The sequence below is a fragment of the Lynx rufus genome, unplaced genomic scaffold (genome assembly GCF_022079265.1).
Source record: "Lynx rufus isolate CCGP_SWC_20201006 ecotype Redwood Valley unplaced genomic scaffold, mLynRuf1.p SCAF_28, whole genome shotgun sequence".
Classification (NCBI taxonomy): domain Eukaryota; kingdom Metazoa; phylum Chordata; class Mammalia; order Carnivora; family Felidae; genus Lynx; species Lynx rufus.
The window spans coordinates 5,039,721-5,067,289 of record NW_025814843.1 but is presented as its reverse complement, the minus strand read 5'-3'; the positions used below and the strand labels follow the sequence as shown (position 1 = coordinate 5,067,289).

At 46.1% G+C, this 27,569-nt stretch overlaps 1 protein-coding gene across 1 annotated transcript in view; it reads left to right on the top strand.

The window, feature by feature from the left end:
• LOC124519571 (protoheme IX farnesyltransferase, mitochondrial) overlaps window positions 1-27,569 on the top strand; it is a 137,409-nt gene that overhangs the window by 20,981 nt on the left and 88,859 nt on the right. The window contains exon 4 of the mRNA XM_047089911.1: window positions 12,319-12,443. Within this exon, the coding sequence (XP_046945867.1) occupies window positions 12,319-12,443 (125 nt within the window). The remainder of the gene's footprint in view (window positions 1-12,318; window positions 12,444-27,569) is intronic.

The following is a 27,569-nucleotide window of genomic DNA, read 5'->3' as shown; positions in this document are numbered from 1 at the left end:
AGTCATGAAACACGAAAACAAGTTTTAAAAGAATGCTCCAGGGTTACCTCTTTCAGTACTAAAAAAAGTGTTTGCCCCAGAGCTTTATTTTGTGGATCCCAAGAAGGGAGGGGAGTGAATTTTGAGGCAAAGAAGGAAAAGAGCAATGCTAACATATCAAGAGTAAGAGAATACAGGGTGCATTTTTATCTGTATTTACACTTTGCAATTTTTTTGGCCCTTAGGTGGGGGAGTGGGTGTTTATCTAGAACATTCTCTCACCCTGTGCTTGTTCTTCTGCTTCCAAGGCTTCCAACCTCACCCTCTTCCCTGTTCACCAGGTTAACTCCTTCCTCCTTACCCTTCTGCCTTCAGCTTTGACATCAGCCTGGGAAGCCTTCTAGCTTAGGACCCCCCCCCCTCGTTCTTCACAGCGTCCTTGACTTCACCCCCCTCCGAAGCACTAACCAGGACACTGTTGTGATGCCTGTTGTGGGGGAAAGAAAGTACAATGGACCCTGTTGCCATCATCCACAGGATTTGGAACAGTTTAGCCTATTAATTACAAACAGTCAATGATTCTCCCGTACTGTAGTAGTTGAATGCTTCATGGTGACTGAAAAGGATTGTACCTGAAGCAGAGGGCTATCAGGCCCCTGTGCCTTGTGGTTCCTTTGTGCTTTTTTACAGTGTCGCTTTCACCTTTGCCAAGCTGTGCTGAAGTTCTCAATCTGCTGCCGTTATTTTGTACTCCGTGTAACTGTGGGAATGGAGGGTAGCCCCACTGTGTTACCCAGGAAGTTCATCGAGTTTGTGAAAGCTGTACCCCTTCCAACTCCCGGAGGCCCTCGAGGACTCAGCTGTGCTTTAGTCTAGCCCCCAGCTAAGAGACCTCTTTTTATTTCTTTCAGATAAGTAGTGAACATAAAGATTATCAATGAATCATCTCTTAGAGTTGGCAAATGGTGATTGATTGTCAGTTTCACTTAAAGGGACAGCAGCATTCAGTAAGAGAATGCTTCCATTTCTTGGCCATCTTAAAAGTATTTCTAAAAGATTCTTTGTGCTAGAAAGTTGTCTCGAACGCTCTAGAATAATGACACAGCCAGCATTAGTGCATAACTGTCTAATTACTAGGAGTAAATGAAAATTTTCAGTGCAAGAGAAAATCATGATGCATTTATATACGTATGCATTTAGGTCCAGATGCAAAGAACACATGAGCAGGCCCATTTTATTGACCTGCTACATATGTGTGGCAAAAAATACTCAAATGTAGATAAATACTAAATACTGTCAAAATCAGAATTATACCTTAGATGGACATGTAATCTTAATTCTTTATTTAAAAAAATTTTTTTAATGTTTATTCATTTTTGAGAGAACAGAGCGTGAGTGGGGGAGGGGCAGAGAGAGGAGACAGAATCCAGAGCAGGCTCGAGGCTCTGAGCTGTCTGCACAGAGCCTGATGTGGGGCTTGAACTCCCGGACCGCGAGATCATGACCTGAGCCGAAGTCGGAAGCTCAACCAACTGAACCACCCAGGCGCCCGTTAATTCTTTATTTAAAAAAAAATTTTTTTTTTCAACGTTTATTTATTTTTGGGATAGAGAGAGACAGAGCATGAACGGGCGAGAGGCAGAGAGAGGGAGACACAGAATCGGAAACAGGCTCCAGGCTCTGAGCCATCAGCCCAGAGCCCGACGCGGGGCTCGAACTCACGGACCGCGAGATCATGACCTGGCTGAAGTCCGACGCTTAACCGACTGTGCCACCCAGGCGCCCCTATTTTAAATGTTTATCATAAAGTGCTGTCTGGATAGCAACACTTAACAATTTTGAGATGAAACTGAGAAAAAGCTTCATTATTTTAGTGAAAACCGCTTAACTGACAATCCCTTCTTGCCAACTCATTGTGCAGAAGACAGATTGCCACCTCTTTTTTTTTTTTTAAATGTTTGTTTATCTTTGAGAAGGAGACAGAGCGCAAGTTGGGGGAGGGGCACAGAGAGAGGGAGGCACAGAATCCGAAGCAGGCTCTAGGCTCTGAGCTGTCAGCATAGAGCCGGACGCAGGGCTCGAACTCACAAACCGTGAGATCATGACCTGAGCTCAAGTACGGACACTTAACTGACTAAGCACAGATTTCCACTTCTTAAAAGTTTAATGCACATTAGTTTTATGGAAAAGGTTTTTAGTTAATTACGGAGGTTGTAAAGTGTTGTTTATTAAGTATATTGAGAAGAAATATTTCTTTATTGGAAGGGGAAAAAAAACACGAGAAATAGGGTGCTTGCAAAGTAGAAAAGCTTAGGTGGTTCAAGGAAAAACTAATTGAAAGAATAATCTTAGGATCTCATTCAAATGTGTTACATTATTAACTTAGATATAAACAGGTTTTATTTGGTTTTTGAAGCAGACTTGATAGATAATTTCATTTCCCTTTTCTGAATGCTAACTGTAAATGCAGACCAAATGCTTCCTGGTGAATTGCCCCCAGGGACCATACTTAAATGTTTCATTTTGGTAACAGTGGTGCTCCATCAGTTTGAAGTATGAGTTTTAATTTGGTCCTAGGGTTTTATTTATTTATTTTTTTGACCAGCTTTGGTCATTAAGTATATGAAAAAAAGAAAAGAGGAAAACAGGAAGGCCCCGAAAGTTCTTCATTTTGCAGCTGTGTTATTAAAAATCCCTATAAAAAGCCTTATCGTTTAACCAGAAGTGGTTATGGTTTGTAATCAGGTACCCCTGATTGATATCCTTTAATGTGGCTGAGGAAAAAAGTACCCTGTCACTCATCAGGTGACTTTTGCTCCGAAGTGAACAGTGATCACCAGAATTACCACCTTCTTTGATATGCGCGTTATGTAAGGTAAGTAAGATGACTAGGTCAGGACGTTCACAGAGTTCACAGACCCGCTGCAGAGCCTTGAAGCCTAAAAAGCTCACTTTCCTTAGAAACTGAGCTATTTGAAGCTTAAGCTGTTAATAGGAATGAAGAGAGAGGAGGAAATCTTTAAGTACAGCTATTAAGCAAAAACGACATGCTCATTTTAGAATCAGAAAAGACTTAATTCCTGCCTCTTAATTAAGTTCTGCCGTTTTGAACTTTGAGATCAGGTAACAAAACTGATTCCATTGTTTGGACACACACGTAAGCAAAACCACAGACAGATTCATTAACTGCCTATTCCCTATACACTTAGTACACACGAGAGCTTTAAGGAGAATATGTCTCAGGTTTGTAGGACTCAGATTACAGTATTGCGCTCTATCCGCTATCAGGGGTCATGAGATATAATAGATCACAAGGATAATTTGAAATCTATAGAGAATCTCAAACTCTCGTTTAGCCAGGGGTTTTAATCTTTTGACCAAATCTTTTGCCAGAGTTAATAATTACTCAAATTGATTTATTGGAATTTTGTTTTTCACTTATTTCTTTAGGAGCTCATGCTAAAACAAAAAGCAGGGGGAGTATTAAAAGAGATAAAATCAGATAAAATGTAGGTGACAATTTTTCTGATACAGTCTTTCTAGTTTTTTTTTATTTTTTTATTTTTTTTAATTTTTTTTTAATGTATGTTTATTTTTGAGACAGAGAGAGACTGAGGATGAATGGGGGAGGGGCAGAGAGAGAGGGAGACACAGAATCGGAAACAGGCTCCAGGCTCTGAGCCATCAGCCCAGAGCCTGACGCGGGGCTCGAACTCACGAACCGTGAGATCGTGACCTGAGCTGAAGTCGGACGCTCAACCGACTGAGCCACCCAGGCGCCACTCTAGGTTTTTTTTAAATCTTTTTTTTTTTTTTTTTTTTAACATTTATTTATTGTCGAGAGGCAGAGAGAGAGGGAGACACAGAATCCGAAGCGGGCTCCAGGCTCCTAGCTGTCAGCACAGAGTCTGATGCGGGGCTCGAACCCACAAGCCGTGAGATCGTGACCTGAGCCGAAGTCCGACGCTCAACCAACTGAGCCACCCAGACGCCCCTCTTTGTAGTTATTTTTAACTGACTATCTCAGAAAGGAAGTCCAAGTGCCTGTGTTGTGCTTATGCTCAGAGACCGATAGTTCTCAAAGTATTGAGCCTTTAAAAAAAAATAATTCTCGATAAAACTGCTTCTCCAAGAAAAGCTCTTGCGCACGGGCAAAGGCGAAGGCCTTACGTGGTTCAACGCTGCACTGGAAAGTACGCTGTGAGATCAGAGCTGGACACCGTGGCCAGACTCCCACTCCGAGTCTGACAGAACCTCAGTTTATGGTGACAGAGCAAGCGCCCCGTGTCACGTAAGCAGGGAGGCTCCTCCCCACCTTCCAGACTGGGCTCCCTCCCCTGTGACTCATCACAGTGCCCTTAAAACCTGTAGTGGAAGAAACAGCATCGTGGCGTGTAGGCAGGCATATGGTGTTGTCTGAGCTTTCCCGGGCTGGTTTGTGATTCTGTAATCAGTTAGGCGGATGTGGGGGGAGAGAGGGTGTGAGTGCGTGCACGCGTGTCCCTTCGTTTGGTTGAATTTTCTCCTTCTGGAAAGCAGTCTTCGCCATACTTGTCGAAGAAAACCCCGTAAAGCAGAGGGCCGACTATTGTGCAAAAACCGTATGACTGTCTTGATTAGACCCTTCATTGAGCTCACTCCCACTGATGTGTATCTCCGTATATAAAACCAGACGTAAATACCTACCATGCTTGCCTTGCTGTTTTTTAAAAAATTTTTTTTTAATGTTTATTTATTTCTGAGACCGAGAGAGACAGAGCATGAGTGGGGGAGGGGCAGAGAGAGAGGGAGACACAGAATCAGAAGCAGGCTCCAGGCTCTGAGCTGCCGGCACAGAGCCCGACGCGGGGCTCGAACTCACGAACCGTGAGATCACGACCTGAGCCGAAGTCGGTCGCCCAACCGACTGAGTCACCCAGGCGCCCCCTGCCTTGCTGTTTTTTTAGAGTAGGGTCTATGCAGTTTGTTAGTCATGTATTTTAAGTGCATATACAGTAAAAAAGTTTTAAGTGCAGATACATGTATTTATGTGCACGTACATGTATTTATAATAGCATTTATGCTATTGCACATAAATGTCATATAGAACAGAAAAATGTATAGCTATTTGTAAATAAAACTCATGTACTATTATACCAGCACACTGTATTAATTTTAAGATATGCGAAATGTGTGTTTTAAAATAAGTAAAGTCAGAGGTGCCTGGGTGGCTCAGTCGGTTAAGCATCCGACTTCAGCTCAGGTCATGATCTCGCAGTTTGCAAGTTTGAGCCCCTCATCAGGCTCTGTGCAGACAGCTAGGAGCCTGGAGTCTGCTTCAGATTCTGTGTCTCCCTCTTTCTCTGCCCCTCCCCCACTCATGCTCTGTCTTTCTCTCTCTTTCTCTCAGAAATAAAAATAAACATTAAAAAATAATAAAGTAAAATAAGTCAAATACAAGTGAAATTTCCTATGCACTCTTCCTGTATCCCGGAGTTCTCCACACCCTACTTTTTTTTGAAGGTTAGCGCTTCTGAGATTTAAGTACTAGTCAAAGCGCTCTGACATTGTAAAGTGCTCCACAAACGTAAGTTTTGTGTTTCTGTCATTGTCATGTTTTATCACATTTATGGAGGGACTGCTCTCCAGTCTCAAGAGTGAGGCAGTGGTACCTTGGGTTACAACCCTCGAGGCACGCGGAGCTTGTAAGGCAGTGTTGTATCCTTTCTCGAAGTTCCTAAGGGCACCCCTTAGAAATGTGAAGTCTAAGCTCAGTGGCCAGAGACCTGTTTCATCTAGAATTCTGGGAAGCACATCTCAACAATTAGCAAGAGCACCGCTCATTAACCACGTGCTTTTGTCATAGTGAACCTAGCGTGTCTCTTGAAGGCGTCACATGGCGTGGACAGGAGTGTGGAAGTCAAGCGCAGTTGGTCCCTAGGGACACTTCCCGTGGGGAGACCCAGACAGTGGGAGAGCTGCGCTTGGCGATTGAAGGAGTGAGAGGTACTTCCTTCCCGGTCGCTCGGGAAGACAAAGTCACGTCCGTAGGGAGGTGTTTCGAGGAAGCTGACTGGACCTGGTCTGAGAGAGAACCAAGTCAGCTAGAGCTCTTCCATGCAGAAGGGGTTCCCAGGGTCCCCAGATCTGGAGGTAGCATCCGTCCAAAAATGTGGTCGTGGGGTTCTCGCATCGGGGCCGAGATTACACTTGTTGGCCCTGAGTTCCCTCTGACAGTTCTGTGACTGTTCCCTTAACAGTAAGGTCTTGTTGTCCTCTGAGTTCGCTCCTTTGCTGTAACCACTTCCGTGTGTTGGATGCTGAAGGCCTCTGCCAGTGCCTTCAAACCCCTCGTCCACCCCTCTGTTCCGTCGCCGTCCCCCCAGGCCTCACCCCTTCCCACCCAGCGCTCCGCAGCGGCCTTTACGTGGTGCCCTGAGTGGGTCTTCCTCCCCACCGGTCGGTTCTCCGTGTGGTCGGTGGACTGGCCTTACCTAAACGCCCCCTCATTCCAGTGCGTGCTGGTTTTCTTTCACTACACAGCAAGTTAGCACAACTTGGTGCTTTCAAACAGTGTGCAGTTATTTCCGGGCCCGGCCCGGCCGGATCCTCCGCCCGGGAGTCAGCGTTGGGGTCCGGGCTGTGGTTCTCACCTGGGGTCCTCTTCCAGGCTCGTTGAGTTCATTTCTCTGGCTGCCTGGGACCGAGGACCCCGTTTTCCTTCCAGCCATCCACCCGGACTGTCCTGCTCCTCCAGGCGGCCTGCCGTTCTCTGCCACGTGGCCCTCCTGGGCCGTTCACCTCGGGGACTTCTGCTCCTTCCAGCCCCGTGGGGCCTGCGGACTTGCACCTGTTTCCAGACAAACCTGTATTACACAGTTCTCCCCAGGGAAGGCTGGCAGACGAGCCCGTATTTGTGGACTCCTGTTAACGACGGGCTGTGGAAGAAGGTGGCCCCGGCAGATCTTAGACCGGGCTTTCTGGTTCGGAAGAGACGGGTGGACCTGCAGCTGGGCGGAGCTGGGCCTGGTAGGCGGGACTGCTGTTCCCTAGGCACCTGCACAGGCTGCCGCTGACTCTCTCTGCACAGGATGCTTGCGCATCACCGGCCGGACGCCCACCCAGGAGGGTGGGCCAGGCTCCAGCAGGAGCGGGACTATGACTCTTCCTTGACTTCCTCCCAGAGACGTCAGGGCCCAGAGTCCAGCACCTCTGGGCCTCTGTTGGATGGGTCATGCTTCGTTGGCAACATTGATTTCATGTTTACATGTGAAGGGGCAGAATAGGAGATTACCAAATAAAATAGAATTTCAAGTGTTATTAATGAAAGAATATATTACACCCACTTCTAATGAGATCCTGGTGTTGCAAAATGATTCCACGTAATGAATCCCAGGAAATCAATGAAAAGCTTAATTACAGTTGTGGCCGCTCTGTATGAGAATATTGCTGTGGTCAATTTTACTTGTACAGTTTATCAATCCCTTCTGCCTCTCTCTTTTCTTTAAATTAATTGCCTTGACAAAGCAGGTATAAACACATTCTTTGTTAGGGTTTGATGTTTTGGCAGAAATGTGTTATCAAATGCAGATTTCCTCCTCTGTAATAGTAATAATAGTCCCTATCACTTTGTAACGTGCTGTACCATTTACGGTTCATACAGCTTTACATCGGGCAGTCTTTCTACTTGGTAAATTGAGTCACCCTTCTGTCTCACTGAGACATAGTCCCTTGGGCAATTTTTTTGCAAACCGCCTTCCACCTCTTCTCTACTTACCCGTCAGAAATTTGATGGTCTTCCTCTGTCATCCGTCACTCAGTCAAGCTCTGAGGCAGATGAAAAGAAAAACAGGAGACTTTCTCCTCTGAACGATCAGTTTTGCCTTCACGGAGCTACGCACCCTTTCTGGTTTTCAGCAAAGCGAATTTTCTTTTTGCAGTTTTTCTTTGGACAGTTCAGTGATTGCGGTGCCGTCTCGCCCACTGGGGTGGAAATGCTTTGTTTGTTTTTAGCTGCTGATAAAACACAATACAAAATGTTGATGTGGATGTTTAGAGATAGCTAAAGCCATACTGGTGACTCTAGAGTTTACTAATTGTGTATTGAGAAAGTTACTGTGGATTTTCTAAGCTCTTTTAACGACCATAGTTGTTTAGTCTGCCTTTGGTTAAAGGTTCAAGACCTTAACACAGAATCAAGGATGATGTCAAATGATTGGCTCCATGGATGTAAAAAAAACTTACTTAGTTCGTTTCGAGAGGGCAAGTCCTGTGGTTTCTGTTCCCTCCAGTCCTCCCACTGCCACCATCAAGCTTTCTTGCTGGTGGTTCAGTTGAGAAGTAGCCTGGGTGTTCCAGACTTTTCTTCCGGTCCTGGCTTGTCACCACACCCGGGTGATAGGCGAGGAGTCACCTCACCTCTCTCCAGAGCTTTTGAGTTGTGCAGAAAGCAAGGTGACATTCGGTCTCAGACACGGGACTGTCCACGAAGCTTTGTGATTGACAGTGTGACATCGGTAAAGAATGAAGAATCCTCCTCAAAGACCGGAGCCGTTTTGAGTATTGTGAAAGGAGTTTCGTTTATTCTAAAGATGCCCTTCTTGGTAGTTGCCATGTGCACGCAGGTATGGCTAAATGGACCGCTAAATGAGAAGCTTTTCTTTCCCTGTTGCACGTGGGTAAAAGGTCCCTTCACATGCACCTGCAACTGCTGTGCTCGAGCCTGGAGTCACCGTGGCATTTGCTTTTGGGCGTAAGTCTCCAGGCAGCCATTGTCTATACTCACGTGAGATTCTTAAGCTCTGGCTTGTAGTACGATTTGTGGGCCCGGGCAGGCTGGGCCCCCGGAGCAGAGGAGGGGAGAGGGGACAGGGCGCGCTCTCTGGCCTAAGCCAGGCCCTTTTTTCTCTTCTTTGCCTTCAGCTCCTGATCTGCTGCTCGTCCATTTTTGTAACCTTTATCCCAACCTGTGTTCTCGCTCCTGGACTCGCTCTGCTGTCTACTTAACACTGAGCGTCTGTGCTCTGTTCTGGAGGTTAAATCATCTCCCGGGAGATGTGGATGCAAACCCCATTTGGGGACCACTCCATTCAAGGAGGGACCTCCTTGCCAAAGGACATGTTCACTAGAGACTTCTGGTTTAGGGTGCCCACCTCCGCACACGTACGTCACTCCCCGTTGCACATTGCCGCAAGCCCGGGCAGAGAAATATGGAGACACCGAGAAGCCCGTGTCTGGTCTAGATACTCGGGGCTTGTCCACATGGTAAAACAACAGAGAGTTTCTATATGTTGCTGATAAAACTAGCCTGAAGGACATGCCAAGCAATTCGTGATCATTAGGAGGAATTACCAATTTCCCTGGCATTTTTTGTTGATGTCAGTGGTGGTGCCCCTGGCACTGTTTCCTGCGGCCCCTTGACGACACCTCATCCTCCTGACTCTTGTCTCCTGATGTTCTTTGTGTCTGTCCCTGCTTCCTTTCCCCCATCTGTGAAGTTCTGACTTTTTCATACACTTCTTCCCACTGCACTTAGTGTCCATTGACGACCTCATCCATCCCCCTCGGGCTCAGCCCTGGTTTCTGGGCAAGTGGCTTAAGAGCTTCGTGTTTCTCTCCTGCCTCCCAGTCTCTTTCCTGAGCCCCAGTCTCTTTCCTTTCACATTTGTACCTTTCCACGCAGATACCCGTGGTTCTTCAACACCAGCACATTTTTCCTGAGACCAGCTAGCTTGCTCACCTTTCCCTGGATGTACTCCTTTCTGTTAATGTTCTGATCCTTCTCCAAGTCCCCCGGTGCAACACTTACCTTTTATCCTTTTTTCTTGTTATTTTGTTTGGTCTTTCCATTTCTCACATATATCAAGTCCTAACAATGGACCCATCACAATATCCCTTATATCTATTTGAGTCCCGCGTTTACTACCTCATTCAGAGTGGATTGACCGTATAGCCTCTCAGGGCGTCTGGGTGGCTCAGTCAGTTAAGCATCTGACTCTTGATTTCGGCTCAGGTCATGAGCTCACGGTTTGTGGGTTTGAGCCCCGTGTCGGGCTCCAAGCTGACAGCACAATGCCTGCTTGGGATTCCCAGTCTCCCTCTCTCTGTCTGCCCCTCTCCTGCTCATGCTCTCTCTCTCTCTCTCTCTCTCTCTCAAAATAAATAAACTTAAAAAAATCAATGACAGTACAGCCTCTCAAACTGTTTGTCTGAAACACTCCCTGCCTGTTGCGAATCACAGTGCCTGTTGCTTCCAGGCTGGCCTCCAGTGACGGGTCCCTGCCCTGCATGGGACCGTCAGTGAGTCCCCTGCCAACCGAACGGCATGTAAACTCCTCACCCTGAGCTCTGCCTGCGGTGTGGCAGCCTGCACCCCTCTTCCCCTTCCTCTGGTAAACACTGCTGTGTCCCTCGCGGAGCGCTAGCCGTGACCATCCTGCAGCAATGAAGGCCGCGGTCACAGCTCCTGCCTGAGGGGGTTTCCGGAGAGGAAGGTCCTCCCTAACAAGTCATATCTGAGACAAGATCTGAAGGACTCGGAAGGGGGCAGGGGACACAAAAGCACAGGGACCCTGAGGCAAGAAAGCCGGGCCTTCCTGATGGAGAGCAGTGAGTGGGCTAGAGAGAGCTACAACACACACACACACACACACACACACACACACACACACACACACACACGACAGAGGAGTTTGCCTGTTAGTCCAGGTGTAGTGTCAAGGGGCTTGCTTTCTTCCTGTTTTTTGTTTTTTTTTTAATATTTATCTTGAGAAAGAGCGTGCACGCATGCGTGCGCATGAGCAGGGGAGGGGCGGAGAGAGAGGGAAAGAGAGACTCCCAAGTAGGGTCCGCACTCAGCGGCACAGCCCAGACCCACGAACCGTGAGATCAGGACCTGAGCCGGAACCAAGAGTCTCATGCTTAACCAACTAAGCCACCCAGGCGCCCCAGGAGACTTTCTAAGCGGGGTGATATGATCTGTTTATACTTATAAAATCTCATTTGGGAGAGGGGAGGGGACAAGGCGGAAGGAAGGAGGCCACGTAGGGGACAGGCCCTTGCACTTGTCCACACAAGATAGTAGCTCGGACTAGATTACACGTTTCTTAACCTCAGCACTGTTGACATTTGGGGCCAGAAAATTCTTTGGTTTGGGGGCGGGGGGCTGCTCTCTGCGCCATAAGGTGTTTAGAGGCATCTCTGGCCTCCACCCACTGGAGGACAGCGTTATCCTCCCACCTCCAGTGTGACAACCAAATATGTCTCCAGATATTACCAGATGTCCCCTGGGGGCAGAGCCACCCTGGTTATGAATCAGCGGGCTTGACGTTGGCAATAGAGGTGGGTTTAACAGACAGTACCTCTCCGCAGCTGCGATGTAGGGCAGGGTGAGACTCAACGGTGCTCCCCAGATGTTTGGTTCGAAATCCAGGCAGATGGTGTCCGATTACTAGAGACACTCGACATTGGTCTCTCTTGCCCTTGTGCCTGCTCTCGGAACTACCCAACCGCCTGTGATGTCTCCCACCCTCCCACTCTCCACCGTGTCCTACCTCCCCTCCCGAAGCTCCAGCTTGGATGCCGTCTTGTCGAAGTCTTCTCCCATCAGTCCACCATTGGTGATCCTTTTTCCAGTGAACTTCTGCAGCCCCGTATCAGTCCCAGTCCTAGACACTTTCTGGCCCTGCCAGCTTCTGTAAACCCCCAGGAAGGAAGGACCAGGTCCTAACGAAAGGAGCAGCCTTAGCAGATGCTTGCGTGACACGGCTTTGCGCCTGCACCTCGCCCCTCCCCTCGGCTCCCCCTGGGGGCCGTAGGACTGTCACCTCCCTCGGGTACTCCTCTAGCCGGATTCTGAGCCCCAGAACCATCTTCTCAGGTTGCTCTCTCATCTGCTCAGGTTGTCTGGAGCTTGTCCTGGATTTGGGACTCCTTTTGTATGTGTTAGAGTTACTGACGTGTGTCTGTCACCTCCCTGCCCAGTAAAGTCCCCGACAGCAGGAACGAGACCTTACGTACCTTCATCCTGTACTCGGCCTGGCACGCAGCCAGGTGCTGGTCGGGAATTAGGTATTCAGTAAGGGTTCGTTGGATGAAGAAGTGAACGTTGATTTTTTTTTTTTTTTTTTGTACTCTTGAGTGTAATGGACTTAAAGGAATATTAGCATTTTTCTACTAATGAACGTATATAATGTTTATAATCAGAAAAAAATTTTAATTTTTTTAATGAGAGAGGATTCGTCCACAGTTGGTGTCACTGATGAAATTGATTGGTGTGTGTGGAAGAGGGCTTGTTTTTGGGCTTTAACATAAGTCCCGAGTCTGCATCGGTGATGAGTCTGCTCTGTTTCTGTATTGCAGCTCTCGTCGTCAGCACCACCTCGGCTGGATTTGCGCTGGCCCCGGGACCTTTTGACCTGCCGTGTTTCCTGCTTACTTTTGTGGGAACGGGCCTTGCATCCTGTGCTGCCAACTCCATCAATCAGGTCAGTCGGTCACTTTTCAGCGCGATTATGGTGATGTGACTTTCTCCCAGACGGTGGTATTGTCACGCGTTTACAAATGACTTCAAGACCATGTGTAGAGATGGAGAGGTCCCGGGAGCTTGTGACACCACGTATCCTGTGGAGGTCTGTGGGTGACACAGCCCGTCTGTCTCTTCTGCGGTGAACGGTTTTCAGGTGTTTCGGGTGAGAGAGCAGCCATGTGTCGGCTTCAAACGGCCAGGCGCCCTTGGGTTGGAACGGGTTTCCAGCTGTTTGCTCGGCTTTCTGCTCCTGCATTTCAGGCACCTTCCCCCGAGCTTATCATTGTATGTGTTCTTCTTTCTTTGGTTTGATTTGTCTGCATTTGTTTACATACACAACATTGTATTTTATATTTTGTTTTATTTATTTTTTGAAGTTTATCTATTTATTTTGAGAGAGACTGAGACAGCGCAAGTGGGGCAGGGGCAGAGAGAGAGGGAGGGAGGGAGAGAGAAAGAGAATGAGAGAGAGAGAGAGAGAGAAAGAAAGGAAAGGAGGGAGGGAGAGAGAGAGAGAGAAAGAAAAAAGAAAAGAAAAGAAAAGAAAAGAAAAGAAGAAAAGAAAAGAAAGAAAAGAAAAGAAAAGAAAAGAAAGAAAAGAAAAGAAAAGAAAAGAATCCCCAGCAAGCTCCACACTGTCAGCACCGAGCCTGATGCGGAGCTTGAACTCATGCAACAGATCATGACCTGAGCCGAAACCAAGAGTCGAATGCTTAACCGACTGAGCCACCCAGGCGCCCCGGGATTTTATATTTTAAACAAGCATATCCAGCTTTTAAAAACAAAAAACAAAAAACAAACGGTAATTCAGTATTCAGTAAACTTGGTGTATAGAATCAGAATATGTTTTAGAAAATAATTAGCATATTATTTTTAATGCATCCTTTTGTCCCCTATTATTTTAAATATCAGAATAGTTCTCTGAAATAGTTCTCTCCTCCCCCCTCCCCCCCCCCCCGGCCCTGCCCCACGCCTGGTCATTGCAGTGTGCGCCCCAGCACGCATATTTTTCATTCAATACCAAGAGTGAAAAAGTCTTGGCTGAAACTTAAGGAAAGTTGTTTTCATCACCAGAACACCCAAGGGGAGTTGGCACAGTTTTAAAACAGGAATTCAAGTTACCAGTAGAAAAACAGCGTGGCTGAGTGGATGTATAAATCGGCATCCTGCAAAATATGGGAATTTTAATTTGATAATGCCTCGTATCATTAGGCTTTTACAACGTGTTACCAGCTGTCTGGGGAGGGATCAGTCTCTTTCAAATACAGTTTATTTATTTATTTTTTTGTTACAATTTTTCATGTGGAAACAGTCTCATGGGGAGGGAGGTCCAAATAATCCTGCTCCTTTTCCAAAAGTCTCATCCCATCCTGCAGACCACGGCCCAGCTCTTCCAGATTATTCCTCCCTTCTGCTCCCTGCCCTCGCTGTCTGGCTGGCAAAATAATCATGGTTTCACCACGAAATGTTTCTAATGAAATTTTGAATAGAAAGCACTTTAAGCAAAATGGATTTGTGTTGCTATTTTGGGTCTGTATTGCAAAATATTTCTTAAATTATTACTTCTGTTTAGTTACAAATCTAGGTCATAAGATTAAGCCAGGAGGGAACACACATCCCAGTTTTCAGGCTCCTTTTTTCAATTGAAGACCTACACGTAGCCTCGAGATACCAGCCACTGTCTCCTTTTTAAATAAAATTTAAAATGAAAGTGTAGACACTCAGAAGATCATCGGCAACTATCTGATAGGCATCAAATGATTCCAAAATCCCAAAATAGTATAAGAAATAATAGAGTTGCCTTGAGTTTGAGCTGCCCCAGTCCTCCTGTCCCCCACCCGAAAACAAAGGTGGCTCAAGAATTTATTATGGAAAAAAAAGCCTGTCGATTATAGCAAGAAAATACCCGGGGTGGGGGGGGGGGGGCGGAGAATTTTTTTTTTTTTTTTTTTTTTTACATTTAGGCAGAAATTTCCAGAAACTGAACGGAAACCAAAGTTTTAGAAATTTTAAAAGTTTAAATGAGTTCAGATGGCTGCTTTGTTTTGTCGTCTGTAGGGAAGTGAGTTAGATTTTGTCAATTCCAAACTACTGAGAAGAGCCAGACTCTATGAGGGGGATTCTCTCTGCGTCTGACAAATCGCCGCGTCTCCCTCTTCCGTTCCGAGGCTGGCTTTCTAGTCCCGTTGATGTTCACTGAGGCAGCTTTCCTGCTCTTCCTCTGGAACACTCCCACATCTTCCTCCACGGTTGCTGATCCCCCCACCCCCCCCCCTGCCCCCCCAGGGTTCTTCAGTGCTGTGCGTAACGTAGGCCCTTAATCCATGCTTATTGGGCACAGAATAGTTGCATCTTCTTACATTCCTCATATTGCCTTCTTCCCCTTGTCTTGGACTGAAGTTTCATTTGGAAACATCACAATACTTAAAAATCTTAATGATTTTGAATTGTTGAATTACATTGTGGGTTGTTTTTTGTGTGGTTTTTTTTGTACTATTTATTTATTTTTGAGAGAGAGAAAGAGAGATCGCGTGAGTTGGTGAGGAGCAGAGAGAGAGGGAGACACAGAATCCCAAGCAGGCTCCAGGCTCCAGGCTCCAAGCTGTAAGCACAGAGCCCGATGAGGGGCTCGAACTCATGACCAGTGAGATCATGACCTGAGCCGAAGTCGAACGCTTAACCGACTGAGCCACCCAGACACTCCTGGTAACCACTTTTCTACTCTCTGGCTTTCGTAAAATTTTTTTTTTTTTAATGTTTATTTATTTTTGACAGAGAGAGACAGAGCATGAGCCGGGCAGGGGCAGAGAGAGAGGGAGACACAGAATCGGAAGCAGGCTCCAGGCTCCGAGCTGTCTGCACAGAGCCCGACGCGGGCTGTGAGATCTCACAGACTGCGAGATCATGACCTGAGCTGAAGTCGGGCGCTCAACCATCTAAGCCACTCAGGCGCCCCTCTACTCTCTGACTTTCTAATACGCAGTGATGGTGATGAGCACTTCACATGGTGCCAACGAGAAGCATAACAAGCTGATTTAAAGCAAACACACAAAAGACCTCCTGGGAAGAAATTTCCCTGTACTTAAAACACATACCTTCTTGGATTTTACCTTTTTAATTTTAAAAACTACATATCTTTTAACGCACAGTTTTAGTAATCTATCTAAAGAAATAGTTAAGGACGTGTTCAAAGATTTCAGCTGCAAGAATTTCATCTCAGCATATCTACATGGTCCAAAGACTGGAAATTCCTAAAACGTCAGCTAAGGAAAAACCGATTAAAGAAATCACAGTATATCCATAAACAATCATGTTATCAGCAAATACTGAGGTGGGAAATGTTCATGGTATACTACTTAAAGGAGAAAATATATAGAGGCAAGTTGTATTATACACGTAAATCATTTCTGCGTGAAGTTAATAAGGATGTGAAGGTTGTGTGTGTAAAAAAAAAAAAAAGTCTGTGATAATACAAATCAAAATGTTAACCAGTGAGTCTGCTTGCGAGGCGGGATATATAAGCACCACAAAGCTGGAAGTTTCCATTTATTCTCTGCTGTAAGTCTAAAGCACAGAGCAGTGCCTGGCACCAGGGAAACGTAAAATAAAAAATGTTACTGTTGTTTTTGCTTATTTCTGTTTTCTCACTGATCTGCAATGGAAACATTATTTGCATGACACGTTTTTTTTAAGATGCTGCTTTTACAAAGAATAATTCAGTGATGAAACAGAATGTTTTACAAATAGAAATGGCACTAATGTCCCCTACCTTGTAGGGTAGTAAGGTTCAAATAATAACTTATGGGGCGCCTGGTGGCTCAGTCGGTTAAGCATCCGACTTTGGCTCAGGTCACGAGATTTCGGTCAATGAGTTCAAGCCCCGCGTTGGGCTCTGTGCTGCCCCTCCCACGCTCATACTTTGTTTTTCTCTCTCTCTCAAAAATAAATAAACATTAAAAAAAATAAAAAAAACAAAAATTTATGTAGGGGCACCTCAGTGGCTCAGTCTGTTAGGCGTCTGACTCCTGGTTTCAGCTCAGGTCATGATCTCACAGTTCCGTGGGTTCGAGCCCTGCATCAGGCTCTGCACTGACAGAGTTTGTAACTAAAGTTAAAAAAAAAAATAATAATAATAATAATTTATGTCAACGTGCTTTGTAAGCTCTGCAACACTGTACAGATGTCAGCAATTAGACCACATACATTCCAACTTAAACCCGTCTCATTCATGTTTTGGCTGGTAGCCCTGATCTCATGGAGGACATCCCCTTTAAAAACAATTAGAGACGGGGCACCTGGGTGCCGTGGTCAGTTGAGTGTCTGACTCTTGGTTTCGGCTCAGGTCATGATCTCATGGTTCACGGCTTCGAGCCCCGCATCGGGCTCCACGCTGATGGTGCGGAGCCTGCTTGATGATTTATCTCCCTCCCCGTCTCTCTTCCCCTCCACAGCTCCCATGCTCTGTCTCTCTCTCAGAATAAACCAACTTAAGATAAGTAAATACATAAAAATAAGAACAGTTAGAGGCGTGTGCAGTGCAGCTACGGAAACAAAAAGCTGCAACAGTGGAGGAGCGGTCGAGAGAGTGGGGGCACATCCATCAGGAGGAACGGCAGGGTACCAGGAAAGCGTACCCTGTAGCAACGTACCTGCCGACATTCAGTGTTCCCCTCCATTAAAAAAATATCATCTCTTTGTAACAGAAGTGAAATAACCCCAAATGCATTTTATTATACCAATCTCTACTATGTCAAACACTCAATCACACTGACAGTTTCCTGACAGTTCTTATCTTTTTCAATTTCTTAATTCTTTCCTCTTGAATTTATTCAGCTTTTGCACTTCTGAGGTCGCTTGTTTCTCAAGATGCGATCAGTCGAAGCCATCCGTCACATTTTATCGTTCAGTTGCTAAATTTTACGGATGGCTTTCATCCTTTGAAGGCATACTCGCTTTAAGGCCTGGCTATGGTTTCAGATGAAGCATGTGTATGTTTTACAAAACGTGGGTGTAATTCCTTCGTACATTTTAATGTTAGTGGTTTCAAATATATATATATGTATATGTATATATATCTTTATGCACTAGTCACTACTTCATAAATCAGAAGCTGAAGCTCATTTTCTCTCCCTACAACAAATGTAGGAATTGGTTTTCCAAAGCCGTACTTTTCCGATCACAGAGAGATCACAGAAGTCGGGTACAAAGAAGAAACACTCAGAACTAAATTAATAACAGCTAAAAGAAGGATTTAAAAAATATGAGATGTTATTTGAATCCTTTTATAAATCCGGACAGAAAGAAATTTTTTTTCTCCCACAGAACTCTATTAGAAGTTGAAAACTTTTATACATACCAACCACACATATGCGTTCTTTAAGCTGAACGCCAGCTCCCCAAAAAACCCAGTAAATTCTTGCTTTTCACCAACAACTATTTCTTTATCTACCTGCTATTCCAGAACTCCATTAAAGCTTTGTGGCCTAGTGCTCTTTGCTCTGCTTACGCTAATGAAATGCACTAATGAAAATGTTCTCACATTCCTTTGTTTGAATTTTATGAGACTGTGTAGCAACACTAAAACTAAAATACTTCCCACGTTATTTAGAAAACACTGTACTCTGGGAAGCTCACCGACACCATAATAAAAATGGGAATTCGGGGCACCTGGGTGGCTAGGTGGGTTGAGCGTCCGACTTTGACTCAGGTCATGATCTCACAGTCCATGGGCTCGAGCCCCGCGTCGGCCTCTGTGCTGACAGCTCAGAGCCTGGACTCCGCTTCAGATTCTGCGTCTCCCTCTCTCTCTCTGCCCCTCCCCCGCTTGCTCGTGCATACGTGCTCTCTCTCTGTCTCAAAAATTAATAATAAACATTAAAAAAATAAAATAGAAAAAAGCCTGTGCCAGCTTTGTAGGTAACGTTAGGTGTGTCCTTTTAATTCAAGTTGTTTTGATTACTTAGGAGGTGGAGTTGTTTTTTGGTTTTGGGAAGCGTTTTTTAACGTTGGCCGTTTGTGTTTGCCAGGAAGTTTTGATGTGTGAAGGTTGGATTACTCAATATTAGCTCTTTGTCATGTTTAAGGTTTGAATACTTTCTGCTGTTTTCTTTTGAAGTGCAGATGTTTCGGGGCGCCTGGGTGGCGCAGTCGGTTAAGCGTCCGACTTCAGCCAGGTCACGATCTCGCGGTGCGTGAGTTCGAGCCCCGCGTCGGGCTCTGGGCTGGTGGCTCAGAGCCTGGAGCCTGTTTCCGACTCTGTGTCTCCCTCTCTCTCTGCCCCTCCCCCGTTCATGCTCTGTCTCTCTCTGTCCCAAAAATAAATAAACGTTGAAGTGCAGATGTTTCATATATCTGTGCAGGCAGATCTTTTAATTTTCATTATAGGGTTTCTCAGCTTTGGCCCTCCTGACAGCGTGGGGCGGACGACATTGCTGTGAGGGGCTGTCCCGTTCTGTGTAGGGTGTCCCCCAGCATCCCTGGTCTTTACCCACCGGATGCTTTGGGGCCACACCCCGTAGGCGTGACGACTGCAGATATCTTCAGACATTGCCAAAGGTTCCCTGGGGACCCAAATCACCCCTGATTGGGAACCACTGCTTTAACGAGTTCTATTCCTGATTTCACTCTTAGATCTTTTTTTTTTTTTTTAATTTTTTTTTCAACGTTTATTTATTTTTGGGACAGCGAGAGACAGAGCATGAACGGGGGAGGGGCAGAGAGAGAGGGAGACACAGAGTCGGAAACAGGCTCCAGGCTCTGAGCCATCAGCCCAGAGCCCGACGCGGGGCTCGAACTCACGGACCGCGAGATCGTGACCTGGCTGAAGTCGGACGCTTAACCAACTGCGCCACCCAGGCGCCCCTCACTCTTAGATCTTTACCCAAGATCGGGGCTCCAGTTTCTGCCCCAGGCATTCCGTGGCTCGCATTTCTTCCTGCGTAACCACCCACTGATAGCTGGGGTGGTCACGTGTCCTGGTTTGTGTTTGTGTTCCCGCCGTAGTTCTCAGTTACGCCTCTTTCTCACCCCCCAGTGTTCCCGGTTTGGACAGGAAACTCTAGGGGCTCTATTCACAGGCCACCTGCACCTTCAGTCTTTCCCCGTAAACGAGATGTGGTGGAAGTGCCTTTGCACCAAAAGATCTGGCCTTGGGTTCTGGCTTTTCTATTCACGCCTGTACTCATTGGACAAGCACGGGTTTCCTCACTGCAGCCCAGGTCATCTGGCTTGCCTCACCTCCATCCTTTCTGTAGTTACGGGTACGATCTGCTGGCGGGCCGAATTGTGGTGTTGCGTGCACGCACAGAAAACAGCTTGAAGAGCTTTCTCCTCCATTATGACTCTGTTAGCAAATTGTTCCAGTATGTCGGTGATTTCTTTTGTCTTGGACCGCCTTCATTTTTACAGTATCCCTGGCAGATACCGATTACCACGCTTGTCGCCGGTTTCCAAGGCAGCTAGTTCCGTAGGTCGACAGCCCAGTGATGAGAAATGTCTTCCTCATGTTGAGTCAAAGTCTGCCTTCCATAATTTGAACCTATGGGTCATAGTTCTCCTCTCTGGGGAAACTCAGTGTGTCTTCTTCCCCGTGACAATACTCCCAGGGTATCACTTTCTGTGTAAGTTTTTTTTTTTTTTTAACATTTATTAATTATTGAGAAACAGAGACAGAGCATGAGCATGGGAGGGGCAGAGAGAAGGGGAGACACAGAATCGGAAGCAGGCTCCAGGCTCCGAGCTGTCAGTGCAGAGCCTGGCGCGGGGCTCGAACTCATAAACCACGAGATCATGACCTGAGCCGACGTCAGACGCTTAACTGACCGAGCCACCCAGGCACCCCTCGAGGTATCACTTTCCAGCTATGGTTACGGCACCTGTGGTATTCATCTGTGTCTCTTGCTTCGAGAACTCTCACGTCCTTGAGACCCAGCGGTTATGACCTACTTCTTACGTACATCTAGCATATCTTCCCACAAGCATGTAGCGGGCCGGTAGGGCGAAATTCCTCAGGAAGTCGTGTTGGGAATAAAGAAATATTTTTGGGGGGAGTAGGGGCAAGTAGCAAGAAGTGTTAATAATAACAATAATCGCAGCTAATGCTTATTCCGCACTTGCTACATGCAAGGAATGTTCTGAGCATTTTACTTTAGCTCATCTGTTTAAGTCTGGGTTCATAGGATTTCCAAAAAAAAAAAAAAAAAAGAAAGGAAAAAGAAATTGGCTGTTTTGAAAGATCAAAATGAATTCATAACCTAGACTCAGCTCTAAGAACCACTGATGTTCTCGGAGACTTTATTTTGGAGAAAATTACAAGAAAGGCAGAAAACATAAGTAGACTTTCAGATCTGAGCGATAGGTTATAATTAGAAAGGAAAGCTGATAAGGGTATGTTATCTTTAGGATTGAGGGTATCTGTGAATGTTGAAGAATTTTTATGAAAGGAAATGAAAGAGATCAAGAGGTGTGAATGAAGCAAGGTCAAGAAGAGAGGTGTATTTTGTTTCATACTGACAGTGCCCGAGAGACTTTTCATGGCTGAAATAAGGTAAAAAGGAAGAGCTTTGGATAAAAAGCTCGGAATTATAGGGTGGGTAGGGCAGCAGAAAACTCACAGCCCTTTCAACTCTGAAAGGAGAAACAGATAAAGATTTTTCTGTTTTCCCAGCGAATATGAGATTAATATCTAATGCGTCTTTCTCCATTTTCCCTTTCTGTGATGTTTCTTTTGTTTTGACTATGCAGTCTGCCTGGAGCGATAGGAATTGGCTTTCGTCTGCCGTGTTGAACAAAAGTGGTTATTAAACGTGGTGTTGTATTCTAGGAGAATAAGACTGATGTTAGCAAACACCAGGGATGTGATTCATAGAACATCATGTGTGTAAGAAAAATCAATATGAGAAATACACTTCTCCTCTGAATATTGTGATTTGTTTGACTTTGATGTTTTAACCGGTGGGCAACTCGCATTCATTCAGTGGCCTCTGAAGTCCATACTTGTGGCTTATTCAGATGATTCAGATTAGCTACCGCACTAGGTCAGATTTGCCGGGAGTCTTTGAATAGCATGTGGGAAAGGGTCTCCAGCTAAATATGTTTTTTATATAAGGCAAATGATGAGCATCACGGAACAATGTCAGAAAAAGAAAACACATTTTAAATGCAGAGTCTCTTTTCCTGAATTTATATAACCCCAAATAGTTCCTAAATTACATTTGAGTCCCCTCTCTGGAACGATCCATCTGAGTCGAGTGAGTTTGGCATTGGTATTCATAACCAGAATCACTCCACCTGAAGTTTTGCAGCAAATGCAGAGATGATGATAATTTGAACATGTGTACGTAGCTAGTATTTTGTCATTCACATGCCTCACGAACTGGTCATTATTTAATTAATTCATTCAATTTATTTATTTTGCTTCTTACACCATCTCCATGAGATGACGTTTTTCCCGTGTTGTAGAAGGAGAAAAATGAAGCTTAGCAATGCCACTGGTCACACATCTGAAAAATGGTCCAGCAGACCCTGTGGACCCCAGGTTCACTGCTGTTTCCTCTCAATCAACACGTCCTGGTCCAGCCACCACTTTGGAATAGGGTCATTCCCGTCAATAGGAGTCTGCTTTCTACCAAGCTAACTGCTGACATCCTTGCCACTAAGTACCAGAGAAGGGTGTCGTCACTGGCACTGGCATGGTAACAGCCATCTCTGATGAGAGCGCAGGACCTAAAGCACTTTGCCCTTTGAAAGCTAAGTGCTCAATTAACACTAGCTGTTGTTACTGTTAATAATATTAACTTGTGGTCTGTTTTCAGCCCCATATCCTCCACACTTTGAGAATCGGATTGTCTGTCGGCTGTCTCCAGTGAGGGTCTCCATATAGAGAATGGGACGGGAAAATGTGTTTCTTTTCCTCAGTGTACTAAGAGACTTGGGCTATGCTTGCAAACTGTAGTGTGTGTGTGTGCGCGTGTGTGTGTGTGTGTGTGTGTGTGTGTGTGTACGTGCATGTGCATTTATTTCAAGTGTGTATTTACCTGTATTTGAGTTCTTCATATTTGAATTGTGTGGTCACTTAGTTCAGCAGACATTAGTGGCTCTCTACCATTCCATAGGTTATTATGGAATTGTCTAGGCAGTTCTGGTAAATCTAAGAAATACTGGTAAAAAAAAAAAAAGATTCATAAATCGAACAAACAGATGTTTAACTGAGACTTTAATGGAAGTAATGGAAATAATACCAATTTGGATTTTTGGAGGAATGATTCTTGGCTTGTGTCTGTGGGTACGTATTGTGATTAAACCTGATTTGGGGGAACTCAGAGGCTTGTCCCTTTCCTGGATGTCTCCATGTCGTTCCAAGGTGAAATCAAATCGAGTTTCTTCCCAAGTGATTCCTTCCTCCCTCCCTTCTTCCTTCCTTCCTTCCTTCCTCCTTTCCTCCCTCCCTCCCTCCCTCCCTTCCTCCTTCCTTCCTCCTTCCTTCCTCCCTCCCTCCTCCCTTCCTTCATTCCTCCCTCCCTCCTTCCCTCCTCCCTTCTTTCTATCCTCCCTTCCTTCTATCCTCCCTCCCTCCCTCCCTCCTTCCCTCCTCCCTTCCTTCTATCCTCCCTTCCTTCCTCCCTCCCTTTTTCCCTCCCTCCCTCCTTCCCTCCTCCCTTCCTTCCTTCCTCCCTCCTTCCCTCGCCCCTATTGTCCTTCCTTCCTTCCTTCCTTCCTTCCTTCCTTCCTTCCTTCCTTCTTAAGTCTTCAGTTATGTTTGGCTTTCCCGATAGTTTGTTCTTCTGAATCCCATGAGCCTGTCCGTTTTCTGCTGGGAACGGCAGGCTCCCCTCCTCTGTTCTGGTTAGGGGCACTCCCGGCTGACTGAGGGCTGATGACACGTATTAGAAACCGACTGTGTGGCCAGTCCCTGGGAGACTGTTCATTGCCTCATCTCATACTCACTCCTTTAGCCTTCGAAACAAACTGCTTTTAAGGTTTAATACGTGAAAAATCTTGATGCCTTGATATTTATACTTTAAAATTCGAGTTATTTGATGATTCTGAATTCCCTGCTGTTTCCCCAGACACTGGAAAAGAGCGGGAATAGGAACCAGGGTCTCTGGGATGGGCAGTGGGGCAGACTGCTACTCATGCTCCTTAACCCAGACCAGCTTTGGAGAATTCCTGCTCTTTCCAGCTAGTAACGGAGCCCCAGACCGCTTCGGGCAAGCGATTAGACCTTTGAAAGTTATGTGTAAGTGATTAAGTAAATCCTAAAATTCACATTTTCATGACCACCCACTTCTGTCTTACTGATTTTCTAAAAAGTTTCAGAAAATATTATTTGGCAAGAAGAGGAAATTACTTACCTGTGTGATTAATCTTAAGGAAAATTTCGCTCTGGCATTTCCTTCAGATCCTATGCCAGATTTCTTCCGGAAGCAGTGATCACAGAGGGAACAAAGAAATTCTAAAGGATCTGAATGATGGAATGTAGAGATAGGATGAAACAAAAGAGAAAATTTGGTAGTTAATAAGATTTATGTATACTTGTAATCTAGAGTGTCCTTAGGCCTTAAACTATACAGTGTAACCTTAAAATGCTAAGATAATAATGCAGGTTTAGCTTTTATTCCAACTGAAGTTCCTTTGGCCCCAGAAGAGATTCACCTGCCAGCTTCTAAGAAGGAAGACTACCACTGAAATAAAAATCCAGTTATAACATCCTAACCTTTTCACTAATGTATCTGAGTAGAATTAATCTGGTATTGCTTTTAGCGAAAGTATGCCTGATGATCTAGGGAATGCCTTGCTCATACTGCTGTCATCAGGTGAACTATAGGAGGATTTACCAGGGCCATGTGCAGTCTCCACGGACAGCTCACTGAAGCTACGTGCGTGAAGATCCGTCCCCTAAAGCTACGGCTGTCCTCTCCCAGTTTAACATCATGGGGATTAAATATAAAAATATCTTAAGACCAGATTCTTAGTTCTTATAAAAATATTCAGGGATCTGAAAACTGGGGTATTAGTAAAGGACGGTGTATCCTGAGCCTGGATCCCCTCCGTGATTCTCACTTACTCTTGAGTGAGTGGCTGAGTAAATAAATAGCTTCATTTAAGTAGGCATGCGGTTACCCTTGGACAACTAGGTAGCCCCTGATTCCAAGTCGGACGTGTTTTCTCACAAGAGTGACGGTTTGTAAGCTTTTCAACAGATAGGTAGTCAGCCATCCCAGATACCTCGGCGTAAGTGAAGTGAGGTTCTATTAAAAAATGACCCTTTCACAAATACTCGGTGAACATTCAGGCTTTAAGATTTTGCTTTCTTTACTGCCTTTGACAGACGGGAAAACGTGACTGGACGAGTTCTCGCTTGCACAGAATTTTGTTTATTCTGTGCAGTTCAGGTTAAAATTATTGAGTCAGGGAGGCCGCTGAAATCCCCTCAACATTTACCTGCCTGTTGGAAGGAAATTTCGATTCGGCTGGGACCAGAAAGCATGATACCATTAAAAGTAGCAGAAAGTGCTAATGCTACATGGTGGGCTTTTCTTGAAAGTTATTTTCAGAAAGGATCCTCACGTATTTATTGATTACTTTTACTGGTGATAAAAAGTGTTTTCCCTGCTCTGAAGCGGCTGCCGGTCTGGCGGAAGAAGACAGACCTAGGTTAAGTAGAATAAAGCAATTAAATATGTCGGTATTGCTGTAGAAATAGGCAGTGCCTTCAGTAAAAAGGCGTGGGGAGGGGGCATTTCTACCTGTGGCGGTCAGGAAGGCTTCACCCAGAAGCGACCGGAGTCTCAGAAGTTCGGGTGTTTACCAGGTAGACGTGTATGAGAGGAACTTTCCAGGCCGACAGAACATCACGAGTAAAGACACAAGAGGTGGGAAATTTTCTGCATAGGAGACCATTTGGACACCTGCACACCTTACCGTGCAGCAGACGCATAAGGCCCAGGGTGGGGAGGATTCTATGAGAGATTTGGCTCAAGAAGTTGGCTGGGACTTGCCTGTCTTGCTACGTATCCAGACTTCCTCTATAGGGATTGGGCAACCACCGGTAGGCGTTAATAAGGCCCTAGTACAACTAATTGCTTTCTATTACTCTAAGGATAGAGAAGAAAATCCTAACTTTGACCTACACACCCTGCACAGCCTGTTTCTTCTCCAGCGTCTCCTTCCACTGCCCACGCCTTAGATCACAGGATCTGAGCTGGATCTCAGCTAAAATGTCATGCGGTCAAGAAACATTTCCTGAGCACCTGGTATGTGCCAGGCACTGTGCTGGGCATGCAGGTAGGTCACTTCTCTTGGTGTGTTTTATGTAGAACAACAAGAGATGGGCAGTGAATATATTAATGAGAAAGGATCAGGCAGGGACAGTACTATGTGGAAAGCAAAACCAGACACTGGCAGCCGTATCAGGTCAGAATTCCTGGACCCCCGACCTGGTCAGCTCCTCCTCGTAGGCCACACCACACAGCTTTCCTTCACAGGGCCTTGCAGGATTTTGAGTGGACATTCCGGTGATTGTGTAAGTTCGGCGAGGGCAGGGACCCCGTTTGTTTATCCGCAAATCAGGGCCCGGCACAAGAGAGCTGCTCAGAGGCCAGTAGGGACCGATGGTCGAGGACAGGCTCAGTGGTCAGACGGCCTGGGTACAGGTTCCATCTCTGCCAAAAATTAGCCCTGTGACTTTGGGCAGTTGACTTACTCTGTCCTGACAGAGGAAGTTATTGAGAAAATGAAATGATGTATTTAGTTCTTAGAGAAGGGCCTGGGTACTTGGTGGGCATGCGATTAATGTTAATTATCACCACTATTTATTTTTATTTTTTTTTTTTTTAATTTTTTTTTCCAACGTTTTTATTTATTTTTTTGGGGGGGGACAGAGAGAGACAGAGCATGAACGGGGGAGGGGCAGAGAGAGAGGGAGACACAGAATCGGAAACAGGCTCCAGGCTCCGAGCCATCAGCCCAGAGCCTGACGCGGGGCTCGAACTCACGGACCGCGAGATCGTGACCTGGCTGAAGTCGGACGCTTAACCGACTGCGCCACCCAGGCGCCCCACCACTATTTATTAATAAACATTTACTGAATGAAGAAGGGAGGTGGGGAGGTGGCTTTCTATAAAAGTTGACTTAGCCATTCTGTGAACCAAAGCTTAGGGACAGACCGATTCAGATAACAAAGCATAGTTAAGATCATGAGAGCCAGAGGGGCATCCTCAGGAAGGATGCAGAGTGGAAAGGGCCCAGGCCGGTCCTTAATCGGATGGCCTCGTGAGGAAAAGACAGGAGTCTAAAATACCTTGTCGATTTCTGACATGGTGGCCTGCCATCCTGAGGTGGGGAATCTGGAAGAAGGAGTGTCTTGGCAAGGAGATAATTCAGCTTGGATTTGGGGGGGTGGGTTGTGGGCTTGCGGTGCTTTTGGTATATTCCAGGGGAGCTGAATAGAGCCATCCGGGGGTCCCAGGGGATTTGGGCATGGGCTGGAGATAGTAGCAAGATCATTGAGGTCTGGCCCCGTAAAGCTGCTGGTTGGCTGACCGAGGAGAATGAATGAGTGCGGGGCTTTGGGGGGCGGGGGGGTGGGCAATGCAGACTTGAGGGCAGTAGAGAGGTGGGGACCCAGGGAGCAGCAATGGTGTTGACGTTTTTGGTGTTTCCTGTGATGGGAGAATACAGATATCTGGATATTTGGATCCTGGAATGAACGTTGCGGCACCAGAGTGTGAATGGATCAGCCTGGAATAAAAGCCGCGTCCTTGCTCCTGGGAGATCTGGTCTTGGCCGCTGCTCTTCTCCCTCTGGCTCACTCGCTCTCTGCACACAAGCTGGGCTTGTTTCCTTCCCATTCCCCAGCCCGTCGAGAACTCTCCTGCCCCACAGTCTTGCCATGCCCTGTGCCCTCTGCCTGCTCATTCATAAAGGGCAGAGGCTTCAGGCACCTGGGTGGCTCAGTTGGCTAAGCATCTGACTTGGGCTCACAGTTTGTGGGTTCGAGCCCCGCGTCGGGCTCTGTGCTGACAGCTCAGGGCCTGGAGCCTGCTTCAGATTCTGTCTGTCCGTCTGTCTCTCTCTCTTTCACTCT